Source organism: Juglans regia, chromosome 9, assembly GCF_001411555.2.
Source record: "Juglans regia cultivar Chandler chromosome 9, Walnut 2.0, whole genome shotgun sequence".
Lineage (NCBI taxonomy): Eukaryota > Viridiplantae > Streptophyta > Magnoliopsida > Fagales > Juglandaceae > Juglans > Juglans regia.
Genome location: NC_049909.1, coordinates 9,811,995 through 9,835,213, shown reverse-complemented (window position 1 = coordinate 9,835,213; position 23,219 = coordinate 9,811,995). Strand labels below are relative to the sequence as shown.

Sequence of the window (23,219 nt, the reverse complement as noted above, 5' to 3'; positions counted from 1 at the left end):
CACAACCTAATGCCTATCATTGTCAATTCCAATATGTATGACTTTTTTTATATTATATATATATATATATATATATATATATAAAACAAATAGAATGCTTAATCTAAACATACCCCCCCAATAAAGCTAGGCCCGTATAATTTTTCTTAGGAAAAAGTTATTTTTAGCTCTGGTAAGAAAGCATGCATGCTCCCATTTTAAATTTATTAGCATTATTTTCCTGTCTTTGGTCTAAAATGGACCATTAGTTAGCAAATTAAATCAAATCTAATATGGCCTAGCTATTTATCAGATCAGGAAATCATAAATGGGCATGTTTGGATGGTTAAAATATCTAAAAACTTTGTGAATAGTTGTGAAATAGTTTGAGTGAAAATATCTTATTGAGTTTTGGAAAAGAAGAAAAAGTTGAATAAAAAATTATTTTAAAATAAGTATTGTAATGGAGTTTGTGAAAGTGAATAGATAAAGTTAAAAAATTATTTAAATGCATTATTTAATATTATTTTTTGTTTTGAAATTTATAAAAATTATATTAGTTTTTGTGTTTTGTTTTGACGTTAGTAAAATATTTGTATTGATTTTGTATTTGAGTAATGATTAGGTAATAATTAGATAAAAAATTTAAAAATTTAAAAATGAAAAATATTGTGTTTAAGTGATATATAAGAGAGAAATTATTTACATCAGCTTACTGTTGGCTGCATCCTCAACACACTTAGTATGTTGAGTTAAAAAAAAAAAAAAGAACCACGGTGTGTGGAGAGTGCTGTCTGATGTATAGTCGGGCTCTATTTAAGAATGAAGCTATAAGAAATTTTGAGAATTATAAATTTCTCATATCTCTCAAACCCTTAGCCTCTTTATTTTGAACACTAAATGATATATTTACACATAAATTAAAAAAGGCACAAGTCATATCCTTGTTTCTCTCAAAAACTTTTTTAGTTTTGTCTTGAACTCAAAATTAAAGGCTGGCTCTTAAAGGACATAAGGGATCTTAGCATTTGACTGTCACAATCAGAAGTTCTATGAATAAATGGAATTAATCTTGGAAAAAGTACATAAGATCATGAACTTCAGAGAACAACTTTATTTTGGTTTCCTGATTCAAAGATTAAGAAGTAAAACAAATATCATGCTGTTAAAATGAAGAAAAATGGTCGTTTTTTGAGACCATGTTGAGGTTGATATAGAATTAGAAGCTGAAAAAAGTTGCTCGAACCCAATTGGCCAGCCTGCTTTGGTAGCTAGAGTTTTAGATAAAACAAGCCCCCTGAATTGGACTTTGGGTGGCCCTAAAGATAATGATTTGGAATACTAAACACCTCTTGTAGTTGCTTTTTTACCAGTTGTTGATCAAAGAATGCTTTTAATTGGGTGTCAAACAGGACATTTTCTTCATTCTTTTGGCGTAAAGGAAGACGGATTGACTTGGCAATTGGCATTATCTTTTGTTGACTTTTAAATATTGCCATAGTCTCAATCTTATTTTATTTTGTTTTATTTTAATATTTTAATATTATTTAAATATAAATATTCTTTTATAATTTAAATTTTAAATTTTTTTATTTAATCATTATAATTTTTTTAAACTTTCAAACAAAATACAAAAAATAATTTAATTTTTTTAAATCCCAAATTAAAAATTATATTAAAAAAATTATATTATAACAATATTTTAATTTTATAATATTCTTATTCAATTTTTTCTCTCTTTTTTTTTTAAAAAAAATCTCATAAAATATATTAATTCAAATTATTTTATTATTATTTACAAATTATTTTATTACTATTTACGTAATTTTATCTCCACCTCTCAACATTCTAAACGAGGCCTTAAAGCTGCTTTCATCGATCGTGGTCAGTTGATGACTAGTCTCATGCCTCTAGATCTTGACCAAGTCGGTCTCTACCTAATTTGCATTTTTCTGTCTCGACGATTGTTTCATCAAATTAAATTATTTAATTCCAAAAAAGATTGATATATCATGTGGTCACAACATTATTTCATACAGAATTTTGAGACAGTAAAGATCTCATCCAAACATTATTATTGCGATCATTTCTTTGTATTGAATTCTTAAATTCAATCAAGAAATTGAAAAGATCTCGAGATTTTTCTTTTTTTCATTCTTTTTGATAATCCCCATTTGCCATTGGGATGGCTCCTATGTTAAATTGGCTTGTTTATAACGATTCTTAGCATTGCATCGACTTTTCTATGTAATCTCTCTTGCATATCCAATTTGGATTTATAAACATAGTCAAGATAGAAAGAGTCCAAGGGGCAAAGAAAAATCCTATGTCGAAAAATTCTATTCTTAAGCCTCATACACCACACACTATTCTTTTTGTATTTTTTTTTAAATTTTTTTCTCTTATCAAATGTGTGATATATAGATGATGAGTAGAAGAATTCAATTGTTTTAGAAAGAATAAAAATTTAAAAAAAAATTTAAAAAAATAAAAAAAAATATAGTGTGTGGTGTGTGAGGCTTATGAATAGCAATGTTCGTGTTTGTCAATGACAAATCGTTTGGATAGTGAGATAAGATGAGATAGTTTTAGATGAGTTTAATAAAATATTAATTTTTAATATTATTATTATTTTGAAATTTAAAAAAGTTAAAATTGTTTATTATATTTTATGTAGAAATTTGAGAAAGTTGTAATAATGAGATAAGATGAGATTATATCGTTTTTACTCGTAAAAAAAAAAAAAAAAAAAAAGTGGGCAATGGGGTTTTGGGTGAGGGGGAAATGAAGTCAATTTGGGGTTGTTCATTGCTATTATCATCTTGCACACATTCAACATCAGTATGACAAATTTAGTTTGGTTTTTTCCCACAACCAACCCATCATTTTAAATTTAAAACTACTGAGAAACTTCCCAACAATACAAACAAAACAGAAAACTTTCCAATGCTTATATATTTCCAATATTTTAAGACTTACTGGTCAGGCTAATTTGGATTAGTTTTTACTTTTCCCCCCCTATTCTAAACCAACCAATACATCCGCTGCCTGCAACTACAAGCAATTATGCAGAAGTCTACATCCCTATATGTCTCTATTTTGCTGACATCAAACATCAGATAATCATCAATTTATTTAATTTCTTTTAAATAATCTGATTTTTTTGTATTTTTCTGTGCTTTAGCAATTTTTCTTAAAGATATGATTCAGATTCTGGATCATGTCAAACATGTTATGTTCCTATAGCTTACCCTCTGCTGGTAAACAACTCCTAACAACTAATCTCTACAAAATCCCAACCATCCACATCATTCCCTCCAAACTTCAACTATGTGAAATCAACGGTTGATACGTAGCTCATGCTGATACTGTATCCATCTGACTTTTTCTATGCAGAAGAAAGAACTTTTTTATTTTTAATTTTTTATACAAAGAAATATCGAAACACCCCCAAAAGGAAAAATTAAGATAATACTATGTAGATAAAATCCTTGGCATTTAATTTGAAAATAATATTGACTTTTACTATTGAGCTTGAAATGCAGAAAAACCTAATATTTGTAAACTCAGTGTTAATCATATAATAAAAAATTTCATAAAAATAAACTTATAAATTAAAACAGATTAATGTGATACATTAAATTATAAAATTATTTTTATTATAAATCAAATTTAACATATCATAAAAAATAATATCAGTTCATAAATTTATTTTTGTTATATTTCTTTATGGTTATAGTACTTCTCTAATTATATATATTTTTACAACATATTTAAATCGTTAATATTTAATTAAGTGGTTGGACTTTAAATGCTTTATATTATAAAATATAATAAGAATTTTATTCCACAATCTATGCTCCTCATAATTTCACCCAATTAAAACCACAATCGAGCCGAGTCAACTAAAGTGGTGTCACTCATTGAAAATATGTTTGTATGCCAAACTTTTGTAGAGAAAATTTTCAAATTATATAATAAATAACTTAAAAGAATTTTTACAAAAGCCAAAAAAAAAAAAAAAACAGAATAGTCACCCCTGGTGGCTGCTGTTTTTTTTTTTTTTTTTGTACTTTTTAATTTTCTTAAAAGAATTTTTACTTTTTAATTTTTTTTCTAGATCAAGCATATATAATATTAACATAAAAGATATATGACGAGAGGATGTGGTTCTCAATAACACCCCATTACAATAATTGTAGTGTAAAGTTTTTTAACATCCTATTGTAATGGGTGTTAATCATTATAATTTTTTAAAATTTTTACATAAAATATAATAAATAATTTAAAATTTTTAAATTATAAAATAAAAATTATATTTTAATAATTTTTTAATTTATATCTTATCTCATTTTATTTGTATAACCAAACCACATTTTAATTTTTTGAGTTTTTGATATTTTTAAAGGAAAGGTTTTTATACAATAATTTTACATAATTAAAAAGAAAAACATTTTTAACTTTTTAGAAGGTGAGAGACCAGGGCCAATGAAGTAAAATAATGTAAACAAAATGCTTTAATCTTAATAATTATCATAATAAAATAATAATTAATTATTAATATCTTATTATTATTATTATTAAAATATGATAAATAAGCACACGGAGACGTGCGCTACTTTTTTTGGCCTTTTTCAAAAGCCTATGTTCGTCAACTGAACCCCGCGTTTTCCCTCTTCCCGCCCGGCTGGTGTAAGCCACCGGAACCTGTCACCACCGCAAACGTAGCATTTTCCAGTCACAGAAACACTCTCTCTCTCTCTCTCTCTCTCTGTACTCTGAAACAGCATGGGAAACTGTAATGCTTGCGTTAAAGTAGAGACCATAGAAGAAAGGAACTCTAACAGCACCAACCATAAGAAGAAGAAGAGGACCGCAGAAAGGAATCTGAACCCGTATTCTGAGGATCCGAAACGTTATCCAGCCCTGGTCCGAGTGCTGGAGGACATCATTCCCTTTACCCACCGGACCCGAATCGGCGACACGTACGTCCTGGGCCGGGAACTGGGCCGCGGCGAGTTCGGCATCACCTACCTGTGTACCGACAGGGACAACAAAGAATCACTGGCCTGCAAGTCCATCTCGAAGCGGAAGCTCCGGACGGAGGTGGACGTGGAGGACGTGCGCCGCGAGGTCGCGATAATGTCGACGCTTCCGGACCACCCCAACGTGGTGAAGCTGAGGGAGACGTACGAGGACAGTGAGAACGTGCACCTGGTGATGGAGCTTTGCGAGGGAGGCGAGCTGTTCGACAGGATCGTGGCACGGGGGCATTACAGCGAGAGGGCCGCAGCAAGCGTGGCCAGGACGATAGCGGAGGTGGTGAGGATGTGTCACGCCAACGGGGTTATGCATAGGGACTTGAAGCCAGAGAATTTCTTGTTCGCCAATAAGAAGGAGCGTTCGCCCCTCAAGGCGATCGATTTCGGTCTCTCGGTGTTCTTTAAGCCCGGTATGGTATAGGAGATCAATTTCGGTTGGTTTTGAGTTTGGTTGATCTTTTCTTTCAAAAGATTTTATGGGTTTTTTTCTTGATGTTTTAGTTGACTTCAAGCTCTTTGTGTAGATTCTGGTTCCTCTTGATAAACTCTGCTTGGGTTTTGGGTTGCTTTTTTCTGTTCGTATATTTAATTTAGTTTTTATTGGGGTTTTAGGTGAGAGGTTTTCAGAAATCGTGGGGAGTCCGTATTACATGGCGCCAGAGGTGTTGAAGCGGAATTATGGACCAGAGGTTGATATATGGAGCGCCGGCGTGATCCTTTATATTCTGTTGTGTGGGGTTCCCCCATTTTGGGCAGGTATTTTGTTTCCCCCTCTTCCCCCCGCCGACAATCTTCAGCTTTGATGAACATGGCCTTGAAATCTAGATTGTGAATCTTTTCCCGTTTAATTGTTTGTGACAGAGACTGAAACGGGTGTTGCTCTTGCAATTTTAAGAGGAGTCATTGATTTTAAGAGGGAGCCATGGCCGCATATTTCTGAAAGCGCGAAAAGCCTGGTTCGACAGATGTTGGATCCGGATCCAAGAAAGCGGTTGAATGCTCAACAAGTGCTCGGTAAGTTCTTTAGCAGTTTGTGATCCATAATTTGACTTGCTACCAATTAATACAAAGCACTTTGTAGTGGACTTTTTTTGGGGAATTCAGGAATGCATTAAGTTGGGTTTCCACTCAGAACTAAAGGTGCTTTTTAGAGAAAATCTTGGTGTCTCACTCTCACTTTCTGGGATTATATTCTTATTGTCCTGAGAAAATGAGGTTTTGCTGTAATGGTTCACAAGCTTGAGATTGTTTAAACGGTGAAAATGCATGATCGTGGGTATAATTTGTGGTCGCCAATCAAAATAACTGTTGGTAGATTTTGCGAGATTTTGACTTTGATAGAGAGAATAGCCTTTCATACCGTACGGACCTTTATACAGCGTGTGGAGAATAGCCTTTCATACCGTACGGACCTTTTTGCTGATTTATATTTTCTTTTCTTTCATCTTTTGTTAGACCATTCGTGGCTGCAAAATGCGAAGAAAGCTCCAAATGTCCCATTGGGAGATATGGTGCGGACAAGACTCAAGCAATTCTCTGTGATGAACAGATTCAAAAAGAAAGCCCTTCGAGTAAGAATATAGTTTTTATTTTTATCCTTATTGTCGGTTCTAGTTCTGACCATAACGGTGTTGATGTGCAATTTGCGCACTTCAATGTATGATTTGGATTTGTTGAATCAATTTCTGCAGGTAATTGCAGAACACTTGTCTGTTGAAGAGGTAGGAGTAATCAGAAATATGTTTGCAATGATGGATACTAATAGAGATGGGAAAGTAACATACGAGGAACTGAGGGCTGGGCTTCGAGAGGTTGGTTCGCGATTGGCTGAACCAGAGATAAAAATGTTGATGGAAGCGGTAAATTTCTATGCTAGGGCTAAGTGCAGAGTGAAAGTCAGTTGATTTGATTCAAATTTGTGCGTGCTATCTTTGGATTGATGTGATATATTATCATCTTAATTGACCCCTTTTCTGTTGGTTTGAAACAACCGTCCTGCTGCATGCTCTTTCATACCCTGGACTCTCCTTTGGTTAGACTTTGCCTTGCAAAACTCTTGTCCTCCCTGTGTTGCTACCCACAAGTCATGAGTCAGCAACAAAATTTATACAATAAAACTGCCTGCTGATGCCATTTGCTCTGTTCCACTATGTAAAAACTTGACACCTCCCCATGTTTCTAGTGAAGTGAAAAGTACTTGAAAATTATTTATCAAAATGACATGAATTCTGATAACTTTTTAGGCTGATGTGGATGGGAATGGAGTACTGGACTATGGAGAGTTTGTAGCAGTAACGATCCACATACAAAAAATGGAGAATGATGAGCATTTCCGCAGAGCCTTTATGTTTTTTGACAAAGATGGAAGTGGGTATATCGAATCAAATGAGCTACGGGAAGGCTTAGCTGATAACTCGGGTGAAACTGATATGGATGTGGTGAATGACATAATGCGTGAAGTTGACACAGACAAGGTTTGACATTCAAGCCTTACTATCTCTTGTTTATAAATTTCAGGTTCCCACCTATTATGACATGGCGATACTTATGAACTTTTTGAAATGCCATAAAGAGGTTGAAATCCTCCATATTTTTAAATTAATGTTTGGAATTCTGATATTTGAACTGCTGTCACTCTTATCTCTCTCTCTCTCTCCCTCTGGAGTAGTATTTCCAATGGCTTATATGGTTCATCCTAAACTTTCGAGAAATATTTTCAGGATGGCCGCATTAGTTACGAAGAATTTGTTGCTATGATGAAAACTGGAACTGATTGGAGAAAGGCATCTCGACAGTATTCTAGGGAGAGGTTTAAGAGTTTGAGCCTCAACCTGATGAAGGATGGCTCTTTGCATCTACACGATGGGATTACTGGTCAAGCTATTGCTGTATGAGCTAAAGTCTAAGTGATCTTCTTGTTAGCAACACCGAGATTTTCTTCCCTTCTATCATGGATATATATACACGTAAATATGGCATTAGGGGTTCACGGACAAGGAGTCTTCAGTTGAATATACATGGGAGGAACACAGAATACAACTTGGTTAAGTTGGCGGACTAAAATTGATGAAGCATGCATTAGGGAGATGCATTTTGGCTAGAGTCATCGGCTGCTAATGGGGATCATGGATGCAATTGTTCTTCTAGAAAGAGTGTCACAAAATCCTTGTATGATTGTCATGCTAGATTTATGCTTAACATGCTTGATGAATTGGAAAAACTTCTAATGCCATCTCATTCTGAGAAATGAGAATTCAATGAATTAGTTTTACATTACTCTTTCCAATTAATTATGTTTGTGAGAAAAGATACTAATTTTCAGTCTCACTTCAGATTTTTGCATTTTTGCCCTTTCTTCTTTTGTTTGGGTGTTGCCAGGTGCTCTCACGATTTTTTGGTTTTCTTTCTCTTTTCAGCCAACTGGGGCCGGGCCTGCAACTTGCTATATGGTAATGTTTTGAGCAATTTTATTTCATTTTTTCATGCTAGACCAAAAAATCTTATTCAATTTATTAATTTTTTTAATTAATTTTGAATTTAATGTCAGACATGTATATTCATCGTTTTTACTAACGTAAACTAACTAAAGAATTAACATGTCATTAAAAATTGGTTGTAAATTGTAGCACTTTGTATTAGATTGTCAATGACTTCTAATGTGAAGCTGTTATTAAATGGTTTTATACATCATGTCAGTATTTTAGATACTGGAATAATGATACGATTATGATAAGTTGCAGATATATGGAGCTAACCACATGCCTTGCACGTGTACTAAAGTTCACTCCTAAAATGAGGTAGAAAGTATATATGAACTAAACCTGTCAATAGTTTTGATTTATATAAGTAGAAAGTTCATATTCAAAGATTATATATATATATATATATATATATATATTTATATACCGGCTGATCAATAGATTTTGAAGCCTATGGCGATAAGTTAAAACATGAGAGGAAAAATATAACGTCCCGATTTCGGAGGTCCGGAGAGTTTTATCAATGTATTTATAGACTCCAAAATATAAAGTCATCAGAATACTACAAAATTTCTCAACAAAATCTGCTACTTCTCAGAAATCTTCTATGAGTAAGCCACTGTGCTTAAATAATCATCTCATCGATACTCCATAATCCTGATCCTTAGCTGGACTATTAAAAATCATCTGAAAAATAATTGGAGATAAGGGGTGAGTTATCAACAACTCAGTAAGCAGAGTACATATACTAGTGTGTAAACATGAGCATTTACAGAGTTCAGAATGCAGAACAAAAATATTTTCTTTTCAAAATGCAGAATCAGAATAATGTTTTCAAAATGTAGCATCAGAACATGTTATCAAAAAAATCAGAGCGAAAGTTCGAAAAATATTCATAATCAAAATCCTTTTGGCATAGCATAAACTGAAACATCACATCTTATCTTATCATGTTAGAACAAATACCATGTTTAACCCCTGTGGTAGGGTTGTGCAAATCCCGGTAGCTAATCGAGCAGAAACAAAATGTGAATATTTCCCTTATTCATTCTCAAAGCCCAGAGTGTGCACATAGGAAAGACCATGCAGAAAACCACTTTGTTTCCAAAGTAGGTGCACCAGAAACAGAAAAGTTGGTACCAACCCGAACAGAGGCCACAGTTTTACACCCGTGGTAAGGTCAGAACAGAACAGAACAGAAATAGAAACAGAATGTTATGTCAGAGGTTTTCATAAATCACATCAGATCATATCAGAGTACAGAAAATCTTCAGAACAAAACAAAATCATATCACAACATAATTTATTGTACAAAATTTCATATTCGCTCTCTTTTCAAAGTTTAGAAACATAATGTCAAAAATAGGCCCATGTCTACACCAATCATGACAGAAAATGATTTCTTCTTAAACAGAATCTCATGAATAATGCAAAACAAATAACTGAGGTAATTCAAATTTCTTTTCAACATCAAACATGTATATTTTCCAAAAATAACCTCAGCTCATTTTATTTTAATGCAAAGTCTAGCATAGGAATCCCGCTTACCTGGACTTCTTAACTTTTTTCAGAAATTTCCTCAAAATATCGAACAATAATTAATCGTCACCTATAAATAATCAAATAATTCTAGTAAATTTTCAATTAATCTCATATTTCGACATTTAATCCTACGCTTCTCAAATAACCTATAAAAATCCTCAAAACCTAAAATCTCAAAACATCACTTATGATTTAATAACTATGACTAAAACATTTAAAAGTCAGACCTATTTATTAATGAAAACAACTTATGAAGTTTAATACTGAATACTATAATTATCCCAAAATATTTTAAAATAAACCATAACTATTTTTAAATAGACTAAAACATATCTAACATGTAGAAATAACATTACACCAATATTGTTTACTCTTAAAATAAACGTTTACTTAATAACATGTTAAAATACTTAAGCGATTTAAGGTAAGTACAAGTAAAAATTTCGTTAAATAATAATAAAAAAATAGGTTTAAACGTAATTTAAATGTTTAAAAAAAATACACAATTACTAAAATAATTTGCTACCAATCGTACAATTGAAAATCCTATTATTTTCTGTAAAATTTTCTTATACCACCCATATAAACCACGAAAAAACAAACTTAAAATAACCAAAAATATCAACTTGAACACATTCAATAATAAGGGTAAAACTGTAATTCCTTATTCAAATACTATGCAAAAATATAAGTTTACATAGGCTGGAAACGCATTCATGTAGTCTCGGTGCAAATATCAGCGAGAACAGGGGCGCGAGGTACTCACCGCGAAGGGAGGAGCTGCGGGCGACGCGACGAAGAAGGTCATGGTGGTGGTGAGGCACTGAGAGAGAGAGAGAGAGAGAGAGAGACCTCACGTAGAAAGAGAGAGGGATGGAGAGAGAGCTCGGTGTGAAAGAGGACGAAAACTCACATTGGGGCAGCGAGGCTTGCGACGGTCTAGGGGCTGGGCATCGATCTGGGCAATGTCCGAAGGTGGAGGCTTGTCCTCCGGCGTCTTTTGATGGCAGTGGCGTCGAAGTTGAGGGGGGCTGACGACGTGGCTCACGGTGGGGATGCTTCCCCTGTTTCGGCGTGTAAAAACAGAGTCCTTCACGTCCCAAAGCGTATCAGCGGCTTGGTGCGGAGGTGTAGGGCAGAGCAGCGGCAATCATGGTGGTTTCCATCGTGCGGGATGTGGTTCGAGTGTTTCAGGCTGGGCTCGGTCGTGGCAGTGGCTGGGATGCTGCGTGGTTGTCTTCGCGTTGCACTAAGGTGCGGTGGGTGATCTGTGCAGCGGTGCCACGGGGTATACCGTGTTGCGTTACGGGCTTGGCTTGTTTGGTGCAGTGGTTCAGGTGCTGCACAACTGCGCTATAGGGAAAGACTCACGGTGAAGGAGGCTGAGGCGTGAAAAAGAAGAAGCGGGAACTCTAGGTTTTTTGTTGAGGATGAAGAACGGGCAAATATATAGATGAAATGATGACCAAAAAAAAAAACCCTAGAGAGCCGAGAGAGAGACGTGTGCGCGGATGTGTCGTGTGTGTGCATGGAGTGGACGAGAGGAAATCTTTCGGGAGTTAAGAAATAAAGACCAAAAGAGAAGAAAACAAAATAAAACATGCAGGAAAAATAAATGTGTGAAGAATAGTAAAATAATATAGAATAAACTAAAACAAAATAAAAATAAATAAATAAATAAAATAAAATTGAGCTTGATTCGGTCCGGGTGTTACAAAAAGAGTTTAAAATATATTTTTATTTAAAAACTATTCTTCTTCTTTTTTGAGATGTAAAATTGCTAATAAAATATATAGTGTTTTTATTGAGTTTTGGGAAAGGAGAGGAAAAAAATTGAATAAAAATATTGTTTGAATATAAATTTTTACAGCTCTACATACAGTCAGAATTTGCAATCGCGGGGGAGTCATTGCCATGTCAACCTGCCGCTTAAAAAAAAAAAAAAGGAAAAACAAACAAAAAATAGAAGAAAAAAGGCATCTGGAAGAAAAAAGTTACAGACGAAAACAAGTGCAGAGCACTTCGTCTTCAAAGGGAGGGGTCTCTCGATATGGGTAGATGAACTTCAAGAGAGCATTTTGGTGATCTTCGTGGTTTTTTCTTCGTCTTCTTGTGTTCTGGTCTTTGTGGGTCTCGTCTTCATCTTCATGGATTCTGGTCTTCGTCTGAGCAACCATTCACCAGTCGAACACTACTACTGCCTGCTCCTTTCTCTCTCTTTCTTTTCAAGCATTTGAGAATAATATAGAAAAACGATACTTTTTTTCCTTTTTCTTTTCTCTTCATTGGTTTGGCTAAAGAATTTCTTTTAGTTCATTCTTCTACGATTCTAGCGATGTTTTCGTCTGTACGAAACGGGTTCGTCCAAGGTATAAATCCAATTGAATAATCACTTGTGAATCTATGATATTTGGGCTCGGCGTATACGCTTTGTGGAGCACAAGGGCATGGCAACACAAGTGGGTCGTCGTCTTTAGTTTCTTTCTTGCTCTCTCCCCCAGGGTGAAAAGAAAGAAAAATTAGTCCAAGATATGCAACTGGCTTGATTCATTTTTACGTATTCTAGTTCGATATATATATATATGGGACCAAGAACTAATTGCTTGACTTATTTTTTGGGGTTCTAATGACTTCTCTCGATCTCATAATACAATGGATCAATAGAACTTTTTTTCTTCATTTTTCCAAAGTGAAGATCCTCACTTTTAACAGAAGAATATCTTTCATAATACAGAGTTCAGAGGGTACAAAAATTCGCACCCAATCTTCAAACCTTTAAGCTATCACGATGAACACTTTCAGGGATGCGATATTGGTAAAAAAATACCATTTTTCCACCACACCAAAACCATCTCGCACACATCCCATTTCCTATTTCAAACAACCGTTGCTCCCTTTTTTCAACACCTAAATCAAGAAAAATGTCAACCAGAGAGACAAAGGGAGGGAGAGGTGGAGACGAAGGGAGGGGGAGAGATTTTTGGAGATTTTTGATGTTGTGGGTGCTGGTCTTCGAAGGAAGGGAGCAGTGGAGAGGAAGGGGTTCTGGTCTGGGGAGGGAGATGAAGGGGGTATTGGTCTTGATACAAAACGAAGGGATCTTGGAAGATTAAAGGAGGAGGGCTTCGTGGTGAGACAAAGCAGCAAACAGAGAGGCAGTGCAGCTTTGTGGGAGGAAAGATCTTGGAAGATGAAGGAAGGAGGGCTTTGAGAAATTGAAGGAAGGGGGAGAGTTGTTTGCTGTGGAGACGAAGGGAGGTCTTCATGGGAGAACTCGAAGGGAGGGAAAGGTGGAGACGGTGGGCGTATTGGTCTTAATACAAAGCACACCGTTTTGCAGAAGACACAAAATGATGCACTTTCATTTTCCACATCAGCTGCGGCTCCACTGCGTCTACGTAGCCCAACTGCGTTTGTCATTTTTCAAATTTTTAACAATATTTTTTTTTTGGGATTTTGAAAAAGTTTTATAGGGTTTTGTGTTTTATTTGAGAGTTTGAAAAAATTGTAATGATTAAGGAATAATGATTAAGGTCTCTTTTGGTTACGCAAATGAGAAATCTGTGAATAATAATGAGATAATTTTTGAATAGTAGTGAAATGATTTGACTTAAGATGTTCTATGAGATTTTGAAAAATGAGAAAGAAAAAGTTGAATAAAAATATTACAAAGTTAAAATATTGTTAGAATATGATTTTTTTAATATTGTTTTTGTTTTAGAATTTGAAAAAGTTGAATTATTTTTTGTGTTTTGTTTGGAAGCTTGTTAAAGTTATAATGATTATGTAATTATTAGATGAAAAAGTTAATAATTATAATGATCTGTTGAGACCAACTGCTAAACCAAACGAGGCGTTAATGAAAAAGTTAAAAATATGAAATTGAAAAATGTTGTGTTTGAGTGTGCTTGGAAAGGAAATATCTGAGAATACCTGAGAACAATTGTGTTCCTAAACGTGTCTCATTTGGATGTTGAGATTAAATGAGATAAGATGAGAAATCTATAAATATTAGTAAAATGGTTTTAGTTAAGATGTTTTTTGAGTTTTGGAAAATAATAGAGAAAAAGCACAATAATAATATTATAAAATTAAAATATTACTAAAATATATTTTTTAATATATTTTTTTTTAGAATTGAAAGAGTTGAATTGTATTTTGTGTTTTGTTTAGAAAGTTGTGAAAGTTGTAATTAGATGAAAAATTAAAAATTTGAAATTAAAAAGTGTCGTTTAGTGATATTGAGATAAGATGACATAGGATGAGATTTCTCACATTCTCTCAACATCCAAATGAGCTAACCTATAGGCCATAAGACTTTATCCATTTTAATTTTGAAAAACTTCTTTATGAAGCAACTATAATAGGTATTGTCAATAAGATTTTATAAGTGATACATGCATTTAGAAAAGAATCAAGTCTTTTTTTCTATTGGTAAAGTTTCTTAGAAAACTTTTAGTTATGAAAATAAATAATCATAATATCATATTTCAGAAAGCTTTCAAGACTAAGGCAATTTCTCTACAAACTACCATGTCAAGTGATTTCAATTTCTTCAAATTAAATAGGAATTAAAAAATATTTTCATATATTTGAAGTTTTTCAAACCTGCTTTGAATTGAGGAAATTGTTTGATCTACTATAATTAAGAAAGAATTAATATTAAAAGATTCTTCATAGATTATGTTGTCTCTTTATTGAAATTGTCATCAAACTGTTTTTTTCTATGAATTATTGGCATTTCTCTAAATACATGTTCCATTCCCAAACTAATTGCAACCTCTTTCGATGAAATCAAAGTAGATTTAAACCCATTTTCTCTATGATCATGGAAAAGAAAATAAGACAATTTAACTAATTCATGGCAACATCTATATTCATATCTTTGGATTTTAGACTTTTACTTGCAGTATTGATTGCAAATAATATATCATATATGGTCATGTCTAATATGAATTCGAATTTTCAATTTTATATGCTACTGATTAAACAATTAGCTTCACCTTTTGTTTTAGGATATTTAGTTGATTTTGCTAATTGTAATAAAGTTTCTTTTATTTGTGGAGTTTGGAATTTTATTGCTTTAATATTTTAAATTTGACTTTCTTAACGAGTTTGTAAGTGTGGTTTAAAGAGTTAAACTTCATGCACTATCTTACCAAATTTTCCATTGCTTTTTTAATGAAGAAAAAAATATCTTAATATACTATTCCAAAAAGTGATATAGTTTTAGCACATGAATTAGTCATCTCAAAAATAACAAGATTAAGATTATGACATCCACAAGGTGTGCAAAATGCTTTAAGATTTATATCGAGTAGTCTTCCTCGTACACCTTACTCTTTTTCTTTCATATTAGATCTATTATCATAATCTTGTCCTCGAATATTTTCAGTATCAAGTAGTTCAAAACTTTTTATTGCATCTAATAATTCACTAGGGGTGGGCAGCAGGGCCCTACACCCCGCTACCCGCCCTCTCATGACGGGGCGGACAACCCAAATTAGTATGTTCCTTTAGTATCACTGACTTTAATAAACTCTAGAAAATATTCTTCTATTTTTTTTGGGCTCATTGAAGTATTAAAACATATTAGTACAAGAGACATTTGTTCTCAATGACCACAATTTTTTGCTTCTTTGATTTTCTAATAGTACTATTATTTTTAATTTCAGTCGGTAGCAAATGTATTAATTCATTTTGTATATTATACCTAAGATAATGATTATGGACTTCACCATCTTGAATTCGTTGAATGTGTTATTGCATTACTTAATCAAACTCAAAAATCATCTCAATTAGACTTTAAAAACTTACATTATTTTCTTGATAGAACTTTTCTTCATTGTTTTCTTAAAAAATTTACATTATAGAAATTATTCTCTTTTGCATAGGACTGTTCACCCGAGTATACTTGGCCCAAATTTGGGTTTCAAACTCAAGTTAGAACCCAGATGAAATTGAGTTTTTGAAACTTGAAAATTCGGGTTCCAGGCTGTACACCCTTCTTTCTTTTTTTATTTTATTTTTATTTTTACAAAAGCCTATGTTATTAAGTTTTTTCAAATAAAAAAATAATGTTAAAAATGCATAATTTTTTATTTTATCTAAAAGCCTATATCTTATTACAAAATTTTCAAGAAAAAATGATGTTGAAAAGTGAAATTACCTAAGTACCCTTGTAATGTAGCAGAAATATCTACCAATTCACTCAACAAATTAGTTAGTATTCAAGCATGCAATTAATTTAATAATTAAACAATAACATAAAATAAATAAATTACATAACACTAAAATTGGTATCGAAGGAAAACCCTTTAAAGAACTCTTTACAAGTAAAATCCTTCGGGGCAGCCAAACTCAGGAAAATCAATCTTATTATTTGAAAATCAATTACAAGTATTCATCAATTACAAAACCTTTGCAACTTGATTTTCTTACTTTCCTAGACAAATGACCCGTTTGTCTTCTACCGCAGTAGCATCAAAACCTCTGGCGATCTTCAAATATTGTCTTTCCTCCTAGAACTCTAGGGGCTGAAGTCTAATCACACGATCCTCCACGCTCGAAGCAAGATTACACTCAAAGAGAGATCACAAATATGAAAATTCACAAAGGAATTTTCTCACCAAACAATGCACTAGAAAGTGCTCTAAAAAATATGTAGATCTGAATCACTCATAATTTTAACCAGTAGAATCCCTTAAATAAACTATCTGGAAAGAGTTCCAGTTTCAGTAGGATTCTGTTGAAAGATAGAATCTATCGCAAAGACGTCTCCTGACGGATTGTTGACATGTCGCGATAACTCTTCTCTGCAGTAACTGATTTCTGTTCAGCTTCTATTCTGGATAACTTCTTGATAGTTCGAAATTCTTTCTGCTTAATATATTCTTTTTTAATCTTCTATCTATATCACTTGATATCTCATATCTTTTCAAACATTCAATCTTGATCAAAAGTTTTTTGAACCTCTATCTATTTAACCACTCATCTTAGAGTTCAAATGTTCATAGATAAAGATAAAGACAAACTTTTATCTATTAATCTATTTATCTTTGAATTTAAATATTCATAGATAAAGATAAAAACAAATTACATTCATCCAATAATTCAAATAGGTCCTATTCATCTAATCCTAGCCAACAAACTTTTACATCAACAAAAAACATAATTTCTTTTATATATAAAAGCCTTTAATTTATTAACCTTTTTTTTAAGAAGTGAGGTTGAAAACCATAATACAAATGCATTGAACATTGTCTATAATAATAAAAATATATTAAAATGGAAAACTAAATTTTATATAAAATAAATAAATAAATCTAGAAACAATTAATTGCCTTTTTAACTAAATGAAAGTAAAACAAAAAAAGAAATCTACTATTTTTTTACTTAAGACTGAAGATTCTTTTTTTTATATAAATATGGGTATTGGGTTTTAAACTTGGAACTCGGGTTTTAGACCTGGCCTGAATCGAGTAGGTCTAGGTTTTTAAATGTGGCTCTCGGCCTAGGTCTCGGTTATCCGGGTTTTGGATCGGGCCGGAAAAAAATCCGACCCAGATGAATAGTCTTACCAGTTTTGTAAATTTTCTTAATTCAACCCAAGTAATATTAGATGAATTTAACAAAACAAAGAAAGCGTTTGCTTTTCACTATGCGATTGTAGTGGCAGACCAACATCCTTGCTGAAAACAAGTACTGTATGATTCGGCTTCATTAATCCATGCTGGAAACAAGAAGAAGCAGCAATCTGATTCCAAAACTGTATTTCTCAAAGAAGTACAACTGATCCCCATACTCAAAATTAAAATTAAAAAGATAAAAAAATAAATAAAAACAACAACAACGACAACAAAAATTATGCATGTGAAATTCATGGGAACCTAAATTCCCTAATAAAACAAACAAACAAAAGCAGATAGACAAGAAATTAAAGTCCCTCTAAGCTAGTCTGATGATGGCATCGGGTATCGGCACAGAGGACAAAGGTGACTTGTCAGCAACCATATGACAATGCAATCTCCATGAAAGATATGGGAGCATGGCATGCGAGTGATTTCCATCCCACCCTCATACTCTTCCATGCATATCATGCAGTACTTTCCCATCCCCCCTTCTTCCAGGATTACCTTCTCCAATGCCTCGATCGAAGATTTCGTCGCCGCCACGGTATCCATCGAAGAGTCAGAATCGGACTCGGACTCGGACTCGTATTCTGGTTCGGACTCGGACTCGTCATCAACCTCCAGTACTATGACCGCCACGATGTGCACTAGGGCAACAACAATGGACGACAGTAAGCCTCCAGGGAATCGGAGTTGAGCCACCCTTGATATATCTGATGATATTCGATCTACATAGTCATGTCCGACCTCCATGGTGCGAAGAACAGACCGCAGACGAACACCACTGTCGCGTAACAGCGCCGCATCTTCAGGAACCGAGACGGTTTCTGAATGTAACGGAAGTTTTTCTAGCGAGGAAGATACCGGATCGTCGTCATCTGCGCAGATGAATTTCTGCACTCCGTGTACCTTGGTTATGCGAAACTCGATTGGAATCTCGTCGTGTGGACTCAACGGCGAGATCTCCTTGATGGGGTTTTTTCGCTGCCACACTCGGTACGTGAAACCAAAGCAGCTACTGGTTGACATGTTTGTTTCTGGCACTTGCAGGGTTGTGACCAGATCACAACGGACGCAAGAGGATATGCTTTGCCCTTCTTTTCTTCCTTCCTTTCTTTCTTTTCTCCACAACGCAAGAAATTGTAGAAGTCTAGTGGACAAAGAAAAGTGACATTTGAGACGGGAAATATATACATGTGGTTTTCATCGACTTGGAATTATTTCCCATGTTTATCCCATTTTCATCCTAATATGACTCGGAATCAGTGTTGGACACGGCAATAAAAAAGGTTTTTTGGGTTTTTCGTCCAAAAAAATAGTAATTTCGTTGCTAAAAGTTTTTGGAGTTGAAAAAATTGTCTCAACATCCTCCCAATATCATTGAATAAAAAGTTTTTCTAGGATAAAAATTTGAATTTCATTCCAAAAAATATTTTTTGAGACGAAACCGAACGAAAATGTTTGATGGCATTTGAACGTAATGATTTTTCTGGGGGACGATTAAATTTCATCCTAGATTGACGTTCGCATGGTGAATTCATTACGTTTAGTCGTAGCTCTTACTACAAAAAAGAAAAAGAGTATTTGTGATGATTTATTCTCAACAAAAATTACTATTTGTGATGAGAATTAGGAGTGTAACCGGTCTGGTCCGGTCCGGTTTTGGACAAAATCTAGAACCCAACCGGTTTGTACTGATTTTGCATTTTCGAAAACGTATTACACACCGATTACCTACCTAAACTAGCACCTCCGGTTTTATCGATTCTAGTCCAGTTCGGTCCGATTTTTCGGTTTTAATAGTATTAGCATTAGGGTATAAAATGTATTTAATATACTAATATATATTAGTATACCAATGTAGACTAATTAATTAAAGCAACATGTAATTAATATACTAATGTATATTAGTATTATTAATGTATTATGTATTTATCAAAAGGAAAATGTTGAGAATTTATTAGGCCATAAAATGTTATTAATATATATATTTTATGTTTAAAACATATGATCAAATAAATTTTCATGTTTAAAATTAAAATTTTATGTTATAAATTATAATAACATTATCTTATATATAATTATATTTTATATTATTATATATTATATATAAATTCTAAATAATATACAAAATATTATATATAATATTAAAATTTTTTTTATTTAAAATATATAATATAGTGAACCGGTCCAGTCCAAAAAAACATAGAACGGGAACCGGACCGTTACCGGTTCGTTTTGGAATTAAGGAACCGGTCCAAAACAGGACATGTTCCACTAGTTTGGGCCAGTTCGAGCCGATTTTTTGGTTAATTTTTACACCCCTAATGAGAACAGACTTATTTTGCTAGGAAATAATTGGTAGCTAATAAACAGTTTTTTTCTAGTGTCTATTTTTCGAATGCATTGCGTTGAGAGGTTGATCAAATTCTTATTTGTTCGAATGTATTATTAGGGTTAAATGTATGATCGTTCAATATAGTCTGCAGACATATATGTAATATTCAATGTCGTAAGAAAGCATTTGAATGCTTATTACGTTCGAAAGTTTTGTGTACCCGTTCCAATGCTTAGACTAACTATATTTTAGAATGATTTTATGGCATTCGAACAGTAGGAATTTTTTTTTATCTAATAATAACCTTAAATGAACATTCATAATATCATACAAACTACAATAGAATTTGTTCAAAAAACATAAAAAGTAGTCTCATAAGTGCAAACTAAATAAAATTGTTCATCATACACAAGCAATTGGTCAATTATTAAATCAGTTGCTAGGAGGCCTGAATTGTTGCATCATCATCTGCATTTGGAGTTGTATCTCTCTCTTGAACTGTTCTTGTTCTTGTTGTTTCAATCGCATCTCCATGTCTTATTGTTATGTCGGTTGAGCCTCTAACTCATGTTGCTTTGTCCTCAATTGCTTGATCTCAAACCTCGCTTCCTTTAAAGCTCTAGAAGTCCTGGAGGCATTCTTGGATGATAAGGACAAGCTAGAACGCTTGAGCAACGACCCAAACCTCTCAAATATCCTAAATGTGGACTCAGATCTTTTGTAAAACATTCAACATCATTTGTTGAGGAATTTTCATTAGATGCAATGCACCACGCATGACAACCATTTCTCGTATACATAAGAGAAAGAATTAATATTGACACAAATATAAAAATATCTTTAATTAAAATAGATATTTGTATTTACAAAAAAACAAAAAATTGTATATTTACATAATTTTCACACGCATCGGGATGCGTTTACTCTTCATTATGATCAGTATGTGATGCGTCATATAATTTTGTCAAATCGTAATCGGTATTTGATTCTTGCTACAAGACACATATCTTATAGATATAAACTTATTAGAATATGAAAAACAAGAAACTTGAGCAACCCATTATATAAAATAGAATTACTAGCTTCGTAGAGAGACAATGAAAAGATCTTGAGCCTACAGGATGATAAATCTTCCAATTCGATCTATTTGCTTTATTTATAGAACTTCACTCCTGAAAATAATTACTAAATATTAGCAAGAGAAAATGATAAAATATGACTTGTAAAATAAGTAATTTACCTTATATGTAGGATTTTCAAACATGTCACAAATTAGTTTTTCTCATTCACAAGGTTGTACATCTTCAAAAGGATGTTGACGCACCTCGCTCTTGTTGTTGGACTTTTTGTAATGCTCATGAAATCTCGTCTTATATTTGTGGAATGCATTACACATAAGTTCATCAACAATCTTACGCTCTTCTCTCCAGCCAAAATTTAATTCAGAGTCATCCTTCAAAAAATTATTATACGAACAAATCATTTGCATATTCTATGGTTTGCCTATTACGTATTAATTAATTTTAGAAATGAATTATAAATTACCAAACGACGCTTCTTAAAATGGTCTTTTACATCTTTGAAGGACTTTATGTGCATAAGCTTGTGTAAGAGCACCCACAAGCGAAGCAAGCCAAATCACTGGTTTTTCTTCACCTCCAGTGTGATCATCAAGAGTGTTAATGTTAATCTTACCACTATGTGACATTTTTCCAATGTGACGCCTCTAGTAGTGCCTCGACCTTGACGAGATTGTATTGCTAGTTCTAAAGAAAATAATATTTATGGTAGAACGAAGGAAATGATAAATGATAATATATTTAATATGTATGATTTACCTTAATTGAGTCAAAAATTTTATTAATATTTTAGTGAGTCAATTGGAGAGCTAGGAATGAGTGGATATGGGATGCAAACTTTATTCCTCTTGGGTGGCATGATTTAAAAGCACTAAGACATACATCCCATAAAACATTTGTGACACCTCCAGATTCCGCTTGGGATAGGACGGGCATGTGAAGTTTCGGGACATGCAACACAAGCTTATCTGCCCCCGTTCATGACAATTAAAGATGCAATGTTCCTAACATACATCTAGCATTATGCAATATTTGAAACATTTAGTTTTTTTTTCTTTAGCAGTAGTATGCATCAAACTGAAAATATCTCAAATATTTAAAACACATTTCATACAAAATGACATACTAAACAATTAAGATCATAACGCTAGTTCAAAATGGCTATGATCGAAAGAGTACTGGAGTTGCAGCTCCATGATACAAGTAGTAATTTAAGTTAACTACTATATTAACATTGACGTCGCATCGTCGCTCAATCGATCATGTCTAGTTGGTCGAATCCCGGTTCTCCTTTGGGTCCTGTAACAAGATCTACCATTTAGGAGGAATGATAGTTGAGACTATCACAGTGAGATTTAATTACAAATCTCAGCACGTTAACAGAAAACCTCAACACAGGTTAATGACGCATGCATGGCAATAAAAGCATAAATGCATAATCAAACTCATAAGTAGTCAAAGTATAACTTGACATACAACATAACATAACAGAAACAACTTAAACTGAAGCGTGAACAGAACTTGACTTGCTTAAATTGAACTGGACTTAAACTGAGACTTGACTTGACATGAACTTGATCTGAGACTTGACCTAACATGAACTTGTTCTGAGACTTGACTTAACATGATCTTGATCTGAGATTTGACTTGACTTAGCATGAACTTAATCTGAGACTTGAGACTTGACTTAACATGAACTTGAATTGAGACTTGACTTAACATAAATCTGATCTAAGACTTAACTTAACTTGATAATTATAGTACGACATATTTTACTCTTTCACCATAATACTTGGTAGCGCGTAGCCTTGATTGCAGCACCAGGCAACACGTATCATCCTTGACTGTAGTATAATTTAACAGATATAACCTTCTGTAGTACAGCAAATTATACTCCTTCATCGTAGTACTTGGCAGCACATAAGCCTTGACCGCAATACCAAGCAGTGCATATCATCCTTGACCATAGTACAACTTAACTGATAACATAAACTTAATTTGAATATAACATGACATGAACTTGAATTACATGGATAACTTGACATGACTGCTCTCAAAATACACAAATTGCATTCGAGACAAAGCGTGACTGGAATATGAAAGGACAGAAGCTCTGACGTAACACAACA

General features: G+C 33.3%; 2 protein-coding genes across 2 annotated transcripts; one reads left to right on the top strand and one right to left on the bottom strand.

Moving 5' to 3' along the window:
- Positions 1 to 4,625: 4,625 nt before the first annotated feature.
- Positions 4,626 to 8,365, top strand: LOC108990176 (calcium-dependent protein kinase 10-like). The gene is made up of 7 exons (XM_018964057.2): positions 4,626 to 5,431; positions 5,634 to 5,777; positions 5,883 to 6,035; positions 6,477 to 6,592; positions 6,713 to 6,880; positions 7,265 to 7,495; positions 7,742 to 8,365. Exons 1-7 carry the CDS (start codon positions 4,768 to 4,770, stop codon positions 7,913 to 7,915), a joined length of 1,650 nt encoding a protein of 549 aa, XP_018819602.1. The 5' UTR covers positions 4,626 to 4,767; the 3' UTR covers positions 7,916 to 8,365.
- Positions 8,366 to 17,900: 9,535 nt separating this feature from the next.
- Positions 17,901 to 18,799, bottom strand: LOC108990163 (receptor homology region, transmembrane domain- and RING domain-containing protein 6-like). Its single transcript, XM_018964036.2, has one exon. The coding sequence runs from the start codon at positions 18,700 to 18,702 to the stop codon at positions 17,995 to 17,997; it is 708 nt and encodes a 235-aa protein (XP_018819581.1). The 5' UTR covers positions 18,703 to 18,799; the 3' UTR covers positions 17,901 to 17,994.
- Positions 18,800 to 23,219: the final 4,420 nt, after the last annotated feature.